The sequence below is a fragment of the Oculina patagonica genome, chromosome 4 (genome assembly GCF_052425735.1).
Source record: "Oculina patagonica isolate OP01 chromosome 4, crgOcupat, whole genome shotgun sequence".
NCBI classification, from domain to species: domain Eukaryota; kingdom Metazoa; phylum Cnidaria; class Anthozoa; order Scleractinia; family Oculinidae; genus Oculina; species Oculina patagonica.
In genome coordinates this window covers 13,910,440-13,926,375 of record NC_135761.1, presented here as the reverse complement: position 1 = coordinate 13,926,375, position 15,936 = coordinate 13,910,440, and the positions used below count along the sequence as shown (strand labels likewise).

The 15,936-nt window shown below is 39.2% G+C and overlaps 2 protein-coding genes across 2 annotated transcripts in view; both read left to right on the top strand.

Annotated features, from left to right (window-relative positions):
• LOC144648164 (uncharacterized) overlaps nucleotides 1-15,936 on the top strand; it is a 148,685-nt gene that overhangs the window by 34,653 nt on the left and 98,096 nt on the right. Inside the window, exons 2-5 of the mRNA XM_078507792.1 lie at nucleotides 9,288-10,516; nucleotides 11,397-11,486; nucleotides 11,866-12,116; nucleotides 12,841-13,109. Coding sequence (XP_078363918.1) covers nucleotides 9,288-10,516; nucleotides 11,397-11,486; nucleotides 11,866-12,116; nucleotides 12,841-13,109 — 1,839 coding nt within the window. The remainder of the gene's footprint in view (nucleotides 1-9,287; nucleotides 10,517-11,396; nucleotides 11,487-11,865; nucleotides 12,117-12,840; nucleotides 13,110-15,936) is intronic.
• LOC144651416 (uncharacterized) overlaps nucleotides 1-15,936 on the top strand; it is a 146,910-nt gene that overhangs the window by 74,687 nt on the left and 56,287 nt on the right. The gene's annotated exons all lie outside the window — the stretch shown is intronic.

Below are 15,936 nucleotides of genomic sequence, written 5' to 3'. Positions count from 1 at the left end.
CACCAAAACATGACAAAATGATGTCAAGATGCTGCAGTCGCGTTCTTGAAATGAAATTTACGTTATCATTAATCTTTTCGAGTTTTTGCATAATTTCGCGTTGTTTTGTTTACTCACTTGACTTTAACTAAAACGCCTCCTCTTTCCTTCTTGATGAAGGGAAGGCCAGAAACCATTAGAAAGCACAAGCCGCCAGGGAGTGCTTTCTTAATAATAAACATCCCAAACAGAAAATCAACTTCCAATCAATTGAATAGACAGAAGAGGCAAGATATCAAGCAAAAGAATTGACTGTAGAAACGGATGAACAGAAAAGAAAAACTGATTAACAGTGGAGGCAACCTAGTGTCAACTTTTTCCAGTAAATGTAATGAAGCTAATGCTTTCGACTCAGATGTTTAGTTCTCAGGGCTAGCTTTAAACTTTGAACGAAATGTTTTCTAAATCCCTTCATCCCTGAATGTTTTGCACGCTTTTCTATTACTTTCAAATGGGGGGAAAACAATGTAAATTGGCTCCCTAAAATTAATTTATTTTTTGCTGAACTAGAGTGAATAAATAAAATATTTCCGAAAAAGGATTAAGTGTATTGACACCTTCGGATAACGCCACGAAATTAATTTCAGAACTTAAAGCAAGCAGGCGAAGTTTGTACACAACTATTTCAAAGCACTTTATATGTGCCTCTTTTTTTCGGATTTCAACCCATGCCATTTTTTTCGGGCAAAAAGGTATCCGCCCCCAGGACCGAAGGTGTCCGTACGCATACGATACTATCTGACCGAAAGGCAGTTTCGTTAAAGCTATACACACTTGTATTAAACGAATTAATAAACGCTGCGTTTATTCCAAGCATAATTTCTTTGTGATAAACAGTGCGAAAGTAAAACGGAGTGAAACGCGTAGTTTGGACATACGGCACAATATTGCGAGAATTATTTTTGCTATTTTTAATTAAAGAATCACATTTTTAAATGATGGCAACTAGTGCTTTGTTTTGGCAAAAAAGTGGCCGATATAAATGCAGTTTTTACTAAAATTTGAAGTTTATTGCGGTTTTCAGTGAAATGCGAACTCTGAAATTCAAAATCCAACAAACGATTGCGTTTTTCGCTGCCGTCAATCATAATTACGACGACAGCTAACGAACCATGAAAAGCAGAAACAAACAAAATAGATCAAAATCTACCAATCACAACCGAAAGACTTGACCTTTTGACCCGATTAAAGTGAACTCCTGTTCCTCGAGAGGTCCGCTAAGATGATTGACGGCAGCAAAAAGCGTAAACCTTTTGTTGAGGATTGAATTTCAGAGTTCGCATTTCACTGAAAACCGCAATAAAACCGGCGCAGCTTAACGTAATGACATGAAAATGAATTGCGAAATGCACAAACAACAACAAACTACAAAACAAGCACTCGATTTTCAAATTCAACTTCAACTTGTCGATAAAGAAATGAACACTCGCCTTTAAAAGAACTTTGTATCCTTGAATACCACTTCTTTTCTGTCTTTTCATATTTACAACAGTTGGTGAGCAGCTATTTCGATTTTGCTGAGCAAATCTTTCATGTCTTCGTTCGTACAACGCTGCAAAATGATTTCGCGCGGAAAGCACACTCGACGATTCATATACCGTAATGATTCGATTTAGCGGCCTCCTTCCAATAGGCGCTCCCTTCCGAATAAGCGCCCCCCTTCGAATGTGTTTTTGTAAATAAGCGCCCCTATTCCAATAAGCGCCTCCATTCTAATTAGCGCCCCCATTCTTATAAGCACCCCTATTCTAATAAGTGCCCCTATTGTGGATAACTGCCCCTACTGAACTCATTGACGCCAACTAGATAAACTCCTGACCGTTCACCGTACAGTTCATGTATATATTTACTGCTAAAATGAACAATTATCTTAAAAGTAACTGAACTTTTAACAATTTCTAACTGTTACAGTTTCTGTTATTGTTGTTAGATAAATTTGGTTGTTCCTCAAAAAAATTAAATAAGCGCCCTGTCCCGAATAAGCGCCCTGTCTCGAATTAGCGCCCTCCCTTGAGGTGCCAAAAGTAAATAAGCGCCCCGGGCGCTAAATCGAATCATTACGGTATCTGGTAACGGATACCGCCCGCTGTGAGCGAGCCGGATGGGAGAATACTGCCCGCTCCCGGAACCAATCAGATCGCAGGATTTGTAGAATACCGCCCGCTCACGAACAAAGAAAAAATGTATTGATTTGAAATAAAGTTGTAAATATTTTTTCTACCTTTGAAAAAAACTATAATAAAACTTAAAATCTTATCTGGTGCCATTCTTTTGTCTTTCAACGGTCTACTGAGAATAAAAGGTCTTTTACAATAACAAGCGAAATATTACAATTGAAAATAATTGGTTTCCTGCTCCGGATACATAGTTAAAAGGATTTAAAATGTTTTCAAACTCGGAGCGCAAATAAAATTTAAAAAAGCGTGAAATATTTCGTCTGATATCATCCAGACTTCATCAGTCACTGAGGTGGTATTTCACTGCCTCGGGGGAGTTAAAATTCTGTCATAAATTGGAGCTAATTCAAAACCATTGTCTCTATTTAACAAAGGTTAAATAGAGACAGTCGAGGAACTCGTCAGCCATTCATGAACATTGTCGACTGGAGGGCCACTCGGTAGACACAAGCAAGACAAAAGTGTTAGCCACCGAAATCAACACCTTTAAACGCCGGGTAAAAGAGGCCATTGAGATAAAACTCAGAAAACCTTTGTTAAATAGATATAATAATAATTAGCTCCAATTTATGACAGAATTTTAACTCCCCCGAGGCAGTGAAATGTCTTCTTAACATTCATCTTAAAAAACACCACCTCAGTGACTGATGAAGTCTGGATGATATCAGACGAAATATTTCACGCTTTTTTAAATTTTATTTGCGCTCCGAGTTTGAAAACATTTTAAATCCTTTTAAGCGAAATATTAATTTTTATTGTCAATTATTTTTACCCTGCCAAGTCCCTTAAGACAACATAATTAATATATCTACATTTCTTTTGATAGGTATCGTTAATCACTCAGTAAGTACACTAAAGAACTCTCGTAAAAAGGACTAAATAATTACTGAAAATGATGGAAACGGAATTAAAATTAACAGCTCAGTGATAGGAATTCCGAATCAATGAAAACGGTCCTTACCATTCTGTGGTCCAGATTCTTGAAAAAATATATATTTAAGTATATTTCGACATGTTAATCACTCATGCCCATTACGCTGGGTGTCGTGTTCCAGGTCCTCCTCATCTGCTTCATTTCATTCACTGAAACACACCTGAATCTTTCCCATAATTCCATAGTTCTTTTTCCTATTTTATAAATTTGTAGTTTCCTTTCCATACGGCTTGAAGGCGTTTCCCTAGAATTTTTTTTTTTAGCCAAACTCTTGTTATATCTTTTATCAATAGCTCCAACTGATCAGCTGCTAGCATCTTTATGAATCTCCTTTGAAGAGAGAGAGAAAAAGAAATGAAAAGCGCAGAAATTAAAAAAGATGCGATCTTCAAAGGTGACTCCATTTGCTTTCCAGATGACCTCACCTAGCTTGCGAGCATACTGTCTTGTTTGGCGCGAGGGGCGTAGCGCGAGACATGTTGCGAGGTCGAAGCCGCACAAAGAGCCAAAATAACATTGCGTGACACCTCTTATTGCCAAGGAGACGGATGATGACGTCATCCGCCCTCATCGTCCGCTCCCCCGCGTCTTTCAACTTTCACTTTCATTTTGATCTTGCTCAGTGCTAGTGTAGTCTATGATGTCTACCGCTCTTTGGACGTCCGTGAATGCCATTGCAGGTATGTTTCTTTATATGTGTAGGTTTGTCGTGTAATTTTGCCCATATGGTACATTAAACGTTAGCAACTCGATCGAAGACGACGTTTCTTTGAAGTAATGTTACCTCTACTAGCATCATTCTCGTGGTATCGCGGCGACTGTGTTTGCCCATTTTAATAAACTCAACTCTATCTCCATGCGAAGGAAGCCACTATAAGTGTTACATAAGCGATTGTATTTAAATTCTTACAAGAATCTCCAAAACAATCTATAGCTCCCGTTCACTTGTGAAGATCAACAGGAAATTTAAGAATACTTTAGAGTCGAGCACATTTACAACTGTAACACAACGTAACATCTACGGCCAGAGGAAAAAAAACCTTTTCTTGTTTTTCCCCGTGGCGTGATCTAATCATTGCAAAATATTTGTTTGACTACGATTCCAATGGAGTGAATGGACGGTATGTGTCAGCCGAGGCTTCGACGATTTTTCAAGCAAAAACCACAAAATTATTCAAATGACTATACCTACATCTAATTTCTAAGTCCTTAATAATAGAAAAATACTGGAAAAATTTATATAAGTTCATCAAAAGTTTATAAAATGAAATGCTTATGGAGTCGTGAAAATATATTCTAGATTATGACGTATACAAACTTGGTGTAGCGTTACGTTTAATTTAATCTTTCGGCGCGCCAGATAAAACCCTAGGACTGCGTAAACGAAACCCTTTTGCCATGGGAAGGAAGCCCTTGTAAGCCTTACATTAATGATCGCTTTTAAATCCTTACAAGAATTTCTAAAACATTCTATGACTCATAGTTGTGAAGTTTTAAGAATTCGTTAGAGTTGAACACAATTAACCGACACTAATGGCTGCATCTTGCGGCTTCTGTATTTGACACTGTATCACGAGTCAACTGTGAAGCTATAGACAGACCAAACTCACAAACAGTTTGTTTTAAATTTTGTTATTTCAGTGGACTCCCGATTTCGAACCTTCCGACAACTCGAACCAAAAGCCGTTTCCCTTGGGTTTGCTTCACTCAGGCCCCGACTCAGGCGAACAAAAATGATAGTAATAATATTAAATTTTTAATGAGGTCCCCAATCACTATAAGTGGTTTTCAGGAGGGTTTAAAATGCGATTTTTTACCCCTTATTTTTCAGACTACCAATTTTTCGTTTCCCTTGGAGTTTCCAGAAATCAAGATTTACTATAATTATTTGCTCGTTCACTGCCGCTCATGCATAAACCGCAATGTGAAATCAACACAAATGTAATTAACATCTTTGAAATTAAACAGAAACAAAACAAAAGAGCCCGAACGTATTCTAATGTGTACATAGTTGATGTAGCGTGGCTCGTCTGATTTCAAATTAATTTTTGTCAGCAACAGTTGCGAAATACTTAACATGGCTCACTTTACATATAGAGTCAGTGTTCAAACAGTTCATGAACATTTGTTTTTTCTAGCTTGCGCCTGAAGAAGGGAATCTGTTATAATACTTATTACTCTGTCAACCAGTTAAAAATAAATCAGCGACAAATGAACTCAAGCGTAACCTCCACGTTGATACTATTAGTTTCAAGCAAATTTTCTTGTAGCATGCGAGAGCAGACGGCTTTTTCGGCTCGAGTCTTATTAAAGCTTTTCACGGCGGGTGACACTTGAGCCGAAAAAGCCGTACACACCTCTCGGAGGCTGCCTTTCTTGTCTTTGAAACAAAAACTGCCACAAACTGCCGCAAACACTTTCTCAAATGACCGGGCCAATCAGTGCTTGTTTGTCCGGTCACCTCTTGGGGGAAATGTTCACGCAGTTCCATCTTCACACAGAGCCTCGAATTTCCACTATTAGTGCAGGGAATTCGCTTTTAGCAGACGACCGAATTCGACGCTACGAGCTTACAAAGCCCTGACTAACAGATCAAACGTTTTCACAAAGGTGTGTTTATTTCCGACCGACAAAAGCTTAAGATTGTTGTGTTGTGTACGATTTGTGGTAAACTAACGCGAGTTTCAAGTTTTTTAATTTTTTTTTGGAAAACTGGATATAAACTGAAAATCTTTCATTTGGCTTGAAAAAAATATTTTGGAAAAAAATCACACCTTGAAGATATACGGTAACCTTAAATCAAATTCAAAGCAGCATTGGTCAAAAACGGGGGAAATGGTAGTGAGAACTATTCCTAGTAATACTTATTACACTGACAACCAGCTAAAAATAATTCAGCAACAAATGAACTCAAGCGTACCCTCCACGTTGATTTTGTTAGTTTCAAGCAAGCAACCTCTCTTGTCTTTCAATTCTTGATTAACTTATGTTTTCATTTCAGAGTTTTGCTTGATACGTTATTTACATAAAAGATATTTGTTTTTGATGGAAATTTAATTTGTTGTCGTTCTATGCAGACCAAGCAAGGACTTTTGTCTACTAGCTGAAGTCACATGCGTTTTTTGTCGCACACTTGGATTTTCGAAACGTTTTTGTATAGTTTTACTTGTCCACACTGAAAATGCTTCAAAACGACTGAGTTGAAGTGCGTAGGCAATGACTGCGCATGTGTCCTAGTGAAAAGCCTGCCGTCAATTAGTCCCCGGTTTCATTTTAGTCAGACTATTCCTGGTTTCGATGTTTTGAACATGCACAGGGTGCTCATTTTGGGTTGTCAGCCAATCAGATTTGAGCGGACGTCAATGAATCGCGGACTGGCAAATACATGTAGACCCTGCCATGCAGTTTATTAGAGCGGTATCCACTTGAATGTCGAAAGTAATTCGCGTTTGCTTTGCTTTTGCATTACTTCGCTTAGTGATTGGTTTACAAAATCTCGCGCTACTTTCTCAGCCAATCAGAACTAAAACCAAAACCAATCGTGTCTCGCCCGCGCACGTTTTTCCGCTCTTCTTGCCGGCTTCATGTACTTGATTCGAGTTTTGATTGGTTTACTGGATTGTCTGTGTCCTTTGTGATTGGTCAGAGTTATTACAGCTAATTACTTTGTTTTTGGTTTTACGACACTCAATTGAAAACTGCTCTATTATTTTATGTTTGTGTTAATTACCTTCCAGACCTAGTTTTGCAGTACAAGTTCTTTTTCATTTTGTACATGCATATGCTAACTACGAGGCTTGGAGGGCAGATTAGTATAAGTAAAAAAGAATAAAAAATGTCTGCAAAAGGAATCTTGGAACTGGTCAAGCATTGGTCTTAAGTGGCAGTTTCTCTTAAAGCGGTCCATCGCATTTCGGGTCGGAAAAAAGTTTTCCCTCAAACTTTGCCCAGTGAACTATCTTAGGTTGAAAGTAAATGCAACGACTTTAGTTTTTGGAAATACGTTAAAATATATTTTTAGAGCTCTCAACAGTGAAGGCTGCAAAAGGCCTAATTTTGAGCTTGGCCAGAACGATAAATTTCATAAGTTGACGAGCTCGCCGCTCAAAAACAACCAAACGCACCAAATTATTATTATTATTCCTAAGTTAAGTGGTCCTTCAAAGGTTGGAAACGCATGTTAATTTTGATACATTTTGATTTACGGGTCCGTGATAATTTAAATATCAGCAACCGTTAGATCGCTTTTTATAAACATGCAAAAGTATGGTGACTTCGCCGGCCTTTATTTCACGAGTCCAGACAAGACCATTCTAAATTCCAACTGAATCCTACTAAACAGATCTTAAGAAGCATAGAAATATAAAAATACCTTGCACTTTTTATCTTCCTTTGCTTCAGCGAGTTCGAACATTTCGTGCTTATGCGAGTAAGTAAGCTCATTTGCATAATGTGTATGAAGTACTCGCATAAGCACGAAATGTTCGAAGTCGCTGTGGCAAAGGAAGATAAAAAGTGCAAGGTACTTTTATATTTCTATGCTTCTTAAGATCTGTTTAGTAGGATTCAGTTGGAATTTAGAATGGTCTTGTCTGGACTCGTGAAATAAAGGCCGGCGAAGACACCATACTTTTGCATGTTTACGAAAAGCGATCAAACGGTTGCTGATATTTAAATTATCACGGACCCGTAAATCAAAATGTATCAAAATTAACATGCGTTTCCAACCTTTGAAGGACCACTTAACTTAGGAATAATAATAATAATTTGGTGCGTTTGGTTGTTTTTGAGCGGCGAGCTCGTCAACTTATGAAATTTATCGTTCTAGCCAAGCTCAAAATTAGGCCTTTTGCAGCCTTCACTGTTGAGAGCTCTAAAAAATATATTTTAATGTACAGTCGAAGCTCTCTTAACGGACACTCTCGTAAGCGGACAGCTCTACTTACGGCCGCCTTGTTTGAAACCCCGTTTTAACTCCTATACAAACTCTGTATTTTTACATTCTCGTAAGCGGACATTCCCGTAAGCGGCCGCGGACACTTTCAGAGATTACGACTAAGACTTTTTCTTTGTTTTTAAACTCCCGTTAGCGGACACCCCAAAGAAAATCCTTTTAACAACCTCTGTTTCTTGTTTTTTTCAATCAACTTTACGTCGCCGTTTGTCACAATGATTTTTACAGGACCTTACAGTAATTGCAGTACCATATTTTAGTGTTTGTGTTGTTGTCATCCCTGTCAGTTCGGTTATTGTTAGCTGGGCAAGCTCCCGTAAGCGGCCATCTATCCCCTTCACCTCTAGTGGCCGCTTACGAGAACCATTCTCGTAAGCGGCCAGCTCCAGTTACGGACACCATTTTCGCGTCCCGAGGGTGTCCGCTTACGAGAGCTTCGACTGTATTTCCAAAAACTAAAGTCGTTGCATTTACTTACAACCTAAGATAGTTCACTGGGCAAAGTTTGAGGGAAAACTTTTTTCCGACCCGAAATGCGATGGACCGCTTTAAGAGAAACTGCCACTTAATTGTGACCAAAATAAAGGCAGGCTCTGGGAACGAGATTTGTCAATTTACTGATTAAAAGCCTTTGACTGGGATAGGTTACGGTTAAAACATTCTTTATTCTAGAAGGCTTAAGAAACGCTTGTTTTCGATGAAAACAAAGAGAGTTTTCCATCTTTTCATTGAGCACAATAGAATAGCTTTTAAAGTATCAAAGAGCTGAAGACGTTTGCGTTTTCAAACCAACATTAGGGACCTTCAGATTTGACTACGAGTACGACATCGAGTACGAGTACGACTTTGGAATTTCAACACAATCATATCCCCCAAGCTATAACTCTTTCCTTTTGCTGACTAACACATAAATAAACGTTAGGGATAAGATTGGTGTGATAAGTGATTATAGGAGGCACACGAATTTGGTTTGAAAACTCGTACTCGTACTCAATCTCGTACTCGTAGTCCGATCTGAAGGTCCCTATTGCACTGACTGGAATAACGTGGACAGTTGGCCTTCTGTTGCTTGAGCCACTTTAATCTGGATAATAACGTAATGTTTGAATGCAAAAAAAAAAACTGGGAACATTTAAACTGCTTGTGTGTTTACAAATCTGTATTATTGTTTTTTTTCTTATAGGAGTTTGGCCTCTCGACATACCATGACTTCCTTTTTACAACAAGCTCAAGAACATGGCGAGCTGCATTCATCCGCTAGCAAATTAAAAGTCACAATTCTAGCATCGGAATGGGGCTCGAGTAAAGGTGGACTGTCCACTTTAAACAGAGAATTAGCCATACAGTTGGCTAAATGCCCTGAGGTTGAAATAACTCTCTTTTTACCACAATGCAGCGAAGAGGACAAAAGAGAGGCCCTTAGTCACAACATAGACATTGTCAAAGCAACCAGGCGGCCTGGCTATGACAAATTAGAGTGGCTTAGCTGTCCTCCAGATAATTTAAAGATTGATGTAATCGTTGGCCATGGGGTGAAGCTTGGTCGTCAAGCGCAATTTATAAGAGAGTCGCACAAATGTAAGTGGATTCAAGTTGTCCACACAGACCCGGAGGAACTAGGGATGTATAAGTCCTACGAAAATCCGATTTCAAAGGGTGAGGACAAGCACAAAATAGAGGTAGAACTTTGTGAAATGGCTGACTTCGCTGTAGGAGTTGGGCCCAAGTTGAGTGAGGCCTTTCGCTCATATCTTCGCTGGTGTAAAAAACATCAAACCATTCTTGACATCACCCCTGGTGTCTTCAACAAATTTGTGAATATTGAACACGCAGCTGAAGAGAGGAAACGGTGTGGCGTTTTAGTGTTTGGCCGTGGAGATGCTGAAGATTTTCAGCTAAAAGGTTTTGACATTGCAGGCAAAGCAGTTGCTCAGTTGACGGACGCTCATCTTGTTTTTGTTGGCGCCCCTGAAGGAAAGCACGAGGACATAGCGAAGCGTCTGCTCGAGTGTGGCATTCCTGCGAACCGCCTGACAGTAAGAAGCTTCCTGCAAAGCCGAGAGGATTTGAAAAGATTGTTCTGCGAAGTGGATCTTGTGCTTATGCCTTCCAGAACAGAGGGATTTGGCTTGACAGGTCTAGAAGCCTTATCAGCTGGTCTTCCTGTGCTTGTTAGCAAGAATTCGGGATTTGGAGAAGCCCTTCATAAGGTACCGTTTTGTTCATCGTGTGTGATTGACTCTGAAGATGCCAAGGTATGGGCTGAAGCAATCAATGGAATCTGGAACAAAGATAGAGAGACGCGACTTCAGGAAGCTGAAGTGTTACGTTATTCGTACGAGAAGAAATTCAGCTGGGCCAAACAAAGTCAAGATCTTATTACCAAGATGATCAGCATCACGTGCACCAAGGGTATGGGTTTTTTAGTGACAACTCGATCTTATTTATCAGGAGCCATAACCGATTATGGCTCCTGATTTATACGTTAATTACCGTAAATGATCTAATAAACGCCCTCTCTCAAATAAACGCCTCTTATCTAATAAACGCCCCCTCTGAGGTGTTAATTTTTTATTAGACGCTCCTCTCTAATAAACGCCCCGTGTCTACTAGACGCCCCCTCCAGGAATCATCTCAAAAACCAAAGAAATGCTCCATAGAGTAATTTCACGCAATAAAGTTAGTTTTTTGCTTGACTCGGACATCGAAGAGGCCAACAACGCCAACATGGTTAACCCCGATGACGATAGAAAAACGTCGATATCGAACTATGAACGGAATTTCAAGACTCAGCATTAGCGCAGATTAGATTAGTCTCCTACTCACTTTCCAGTAGAAAACTACCCATCCTATTGGTTGTGTTGACGTTGCTACTGTTAAATTAAAATAAACGCCTCTCTCTAATAAACGCCTCATATCTAATTAACGCCTCCCCTAGAACCCCAAAAATTTAATAGACGCTCCGGGCGTTTATTAGATTATTTACCGTATGCTAGAAAAAATTTATATGTTTTTTCATAACGAACAATATAATAAGACAGGTTGCATAAATCATGCTCTCAAATGCTGTCTACCCAGAATACCATTGGGTTATATCGTTCCTGGTTTATGCTTTAATATCAACGTTTCTTTAATTAGGTGTTTATGAGAAGGTGTTTATTAGATATCTTTCCTAATAATTCCTAATAATTCAATAACTCGAAAATACCAGACAGGTAATGGAAATCTACCTTGGCTTTACGAGTACTTCCTGGTCAAAAGTGTCTTTTGTATATGTTGTCGTGTTCTGTAGATCGTCAGAGCTTATCCCAGATAAAAGGCGGATTGTCACTTTCATGTACCACCCAGGGGACGCAGAGAGTGACTGGTGAACAGCAAACAGGTACAGCATGAACAATGCACCTAGTTGTAAAATTACGCAATTACAATATCAAGTAACACAATGCTGGTAATGAACATCGCGAAATATTCCATCTTTGCAATGTTATTGTTACTGAAAGACTAGCAAGCAAAGTTGTAAATAGAATATATATCAGATGACAATTTCAACGGATTTTACACTAATGCAATTTTTACAGCCAAATATTCTTCAAAAATTCGTTGCATTTTGTACCATTTTTAGTTCTAACGTGTAGTTTAATTTTAGGTCAATTCTTGAAGTCATGAAATTTTATATCCCAGAGAAATGCGTGATCTTTTGCTTAAACTAAGGATTAGCATAGATCGTGAGTTATAACTGCAGTAATTTTGTTTTCCTTTAGTTCTGAGCATTATTTGTAATCTGCATCAAATGTACTGTGATCCAAGCAAGTTTAACAAGAAATCTGAACTATCAGAGGATCTACAGAAGATTGCTGCAGACAAGGGATTCATCATCAGTGACAATCCAGCATCAGGAAACTGTATGTTCTACGCATTGTCAGAGCAGCTGCAAAGCGTAAGAGGAATCCAAATTTCAGATCGAGAACTACGGAAAAAGTTAGTGGAGTTCCTGGCGAAATCCCCAAACTTGGTAAGTCAATAGTCAATAGCAGTGACAAGTTTGTAACAAAATGCCGAGTGCCAAAACAGTGAAACTACTTATAGCACACTGATGACTAATAGGTTTTTCATCATCTAATCCATACAAATGTTCTGTTGTTTACGTGAGTGAAATTTTATTTATGAGTACAGAGTGACATTAAAACTTTTCAACAAGATAATAAGAACGTGATCAGCTAGAATAGACAGATAGATAGTTTATCAGGGACGGCGGAGCCGGGGGGGGGGGGCTGGGGGGCTTTACCCCCCCCCCCCCAGAATGTCCGAAAAAATAAAGACTTACTAAGAGAAGGGTCTCACTAGTCAGCCCCCCCCCCCCCCCCCCCCCCACTTGGAAAATTGCTCCGCCGTCCCTGTTTATTGAAGCTTTAAAAATTACAGCTGAAAAGCTGACTTGGATCGATAAAACTTTACAAATGCAAAACGCTAAGACTTATCTAAAAGGTGATCTATGTACATGAAACAGGTTAATAAAAGTTAAGTTAATAGGTTAAAAAAAAAACAAGTAAAAACGACTGGCTCTATACAATTACTATTAAAAAAACTATTAGAAGAAGACAAAATGCAAAGCAACCGCTTGGCTAACCTCAAAGTTCTGTACTCGTTGTGATATAAGTCAGCGTTATAAACGTATTACATTGCCTGCCAGCTCTATTGCAATCACTTAACTTCGATTAACTTTTCTCTTCACAAAGCCCGATGGAACAGATCTTTTCAACTTTGTCCATGGATATCCCTCCTGGGCTGATTACTTAAGAAGCATGGAAAAAGATGGCACCTGGGGCGATCATTTGATTCTCCATGCTGCAGCAAACTGCTACAAAACTCGCATTCGTGTTATCAGCAGTCTTGACTGTGATGTAAGCATCACTTCAGATCATGGCACTGTCGACAACACCAACCCACTTGTGCTGGGACACATTCACGAGAAACACTACGTTAGTCTTCAACTCAGACAAGGTACCTTTTATGTACGAGTAAAATTGCTGTATAGAAAAACGTAGCCCGTAGGGAAGGGCCATCAACTGCACACTATTTTAAAACACCATTACTGAAGGGGAGGACATTCAAAATTTTTTATTTTATTTAAGAATTTCTCAGAATCGCGGCGTAGTCAATTTCTGTATTGTGCATAAAAAAACAGCGGACACTTTAATTTATCTTGGATATGTCAATTACTGCAGAAAACCGTCGAATGACGGCTCGTCGTCTCGCTTAGGGGTGTGAATTATGGATTGGTCTCCTTTGCGGGTTTCATTCAAATTCTCCCACAAACATCCCTGCCCCTTTCATACGCGAATCCCCACCCTTACCCCACCCGGGCTCAAACTGCAGGAAATGTAGACAAATGGACAGTGATGGAAACGATTGGTTCTTTTCTACGAATAATTTGTCCAATATTTTCTCTACTTTCTTGTTAGTACGTTCATTTGCGGTAACAGACAATGTTATAGTAAACAGATCAACATTTTTTTAAATATTTTGACTCTGTCGTATGATTTGGAAAAAGAGAGCCTGAACACGGCTAAACGTGTAAATTGATGTTAAATTTAATAAGAGGATTTTACAGCAGGGATTGAATTTCGCGACATTAATTTTCGGGATATTTTGGCAATCTCAAAAATCACCAGAAATAAGTAAGAAGTAACAAACTTGTTTTCCGAGACTTTTCCGAGACCTTTCCTACACCATAGAAGCAAATTCTAAGAGACCACTTTATCGATGATTTAATGATGCTCGTTTTAGGTCGTCATCTGGATACTCTTACCATGTCTTCCAGTACAGCCACATTTTCTTTCATAAAGGAGAAATCCAATTATGCCCGGCTTTGCTGCCTCCTAGTGAAAATGGTACCAAATGTCCTGAGAGGTATATTGGACAGCATACATCCACCAGAGTGCCTGAAAAATGTTTTGACCCGTGAATCGGTCCACTCAACCCTTCAATCGCTTCGAAAGAAAAGAGTCATCAATCCAACACAGTGGGGAAAACTTTATCCGGCCTCCGCCTCCTCGCCCGTGTCATCCAGGGATTTTGACATTACACTTCTCCTGATTCTTCTGGTGAACATCTGTGGTTTGAGCCCTTCTGCGGCAACGCCGGAAACACAGGAGAAACCACCTCCTCCAGCAGAGCTCAGTCGTGAGGCTGACATTGCCCGTTTGAGGTATTTTGTAAACCTTGTACACGGCCATGCCGGCGAAGCTTCCGTTGATGATGTAACGTTCAATAGCTACTGGCACGAAATTCGTGTCACGTTGGTGAGATTAGGAGGAGAGAGTTACGAAGATTCCATTGACAAACTGAAGGCGGAAAGTATGGAACCTGAGTTTGAACAGCACTACAAAGAGCTTCTGAAGCAGTGGAAAAACGACGAGGACGCCATCAGAGATCATGTTAATGTGACAGACAGTGAGACATCCACTAAAAGGGTCAGGGAAACTTCAGTGAAAACAGGTGACTGATGCGTATAAGCGTTTAAAATCTTCAGTTGTGCTCATTTGCTTCCTTTTTGGTGTTTTTGCATTTCTAGTTGTAAACACACTGCTTCTAATTAGGGAACAGCTGTATCGACAGGCAAATGAAAACACTTTAGAACCAATTAGTCTCGAATAACCAAAAGTGAAGAATCAAAATGAAATGGCCTGGATGTGTTGGATGAAGCAATTCTTTGAGCTCTCAACCACTCATAATCCCGTTTACTATCCTGCGTGAGTTAACGCTACTTTTTTGACACATTAAGAGCTTTGCAGATTGAACATCAGAAGAAGAATTTAAAACTGCCAACTTTGGATTTTTAAGAGAGTCATTTTAAAATCAGTTAGTTCTTGTTTGTGTTTTAAAACAATAACACACACGATAACGAAATAAAAAAAAAACGATTTAGTACTTTTTTTTCGTCGCTAGAGTATTTTTTCTGCCGTGACCTACACTCGTCTGAGAGAATAAGGGGAGTACAGGATATTGTGGTTCCGGCCTGATCTGACAAACAAATCTCCTTTTTACCATGTCCGTGGTACAGATAGATCTTATTCAGATCCAGCTTTTTATCGAAAAGTCAGAAAGGTATATTAAATTATTAAAATACGTAATCGTACTAATCATACGCTGGATGAATTGTTTGTTTTCTTAGATGTGTTTTACCAGACCTCAGAAAGGATTCGCCAGATCTACAAAACCCGTGAAGGACGCGTTCTACCAGTTCCTTGGTGTGAAGATTTCAGCTTTCATCTGAATGATATTTTCACCAGGCTCAGAATTGTAAACAAAGACAAAACACGAGGATCACTTACTGAGGAAATCACCGACATGACAGCTATCTTCAAATCACATGAAGGATGCCGTAAGCCAAGGACTGTTTTGATTGAAGGAGATCCCGGAATGGGAAAGACAACCTACTGTCAGAAGCTGGCGTATGACTGGGCAAATAGACAGGAAAAATGGGACGAATCTTTTCCCGAGATTGAATTGCTGCTGCTGCTTAGATGCCATGATATCAAATCTAATATCTGGCAAGCTATCGATGATCAAATTCTTCCCGAAAATATTGATGAAAAATCGAAAGAAAGCTTTTTTAAGCTTGTCCGTGAAAATCAATCCAAAGTTTTGTTAGTTCTCGATGGATTGGACGAAGCTGACCTCAATAAACTACCAATGTACATCAAACTTGTTGAAAGTAGAGAGCTCCCTGAATGTCGCATCATTCTTACATCTAGACATGAAGTTGGAATGAAATTTAGGCGCATCTGTGATACCCTGTGGGAAATCGTTGGATTCACCTATCTAGATGC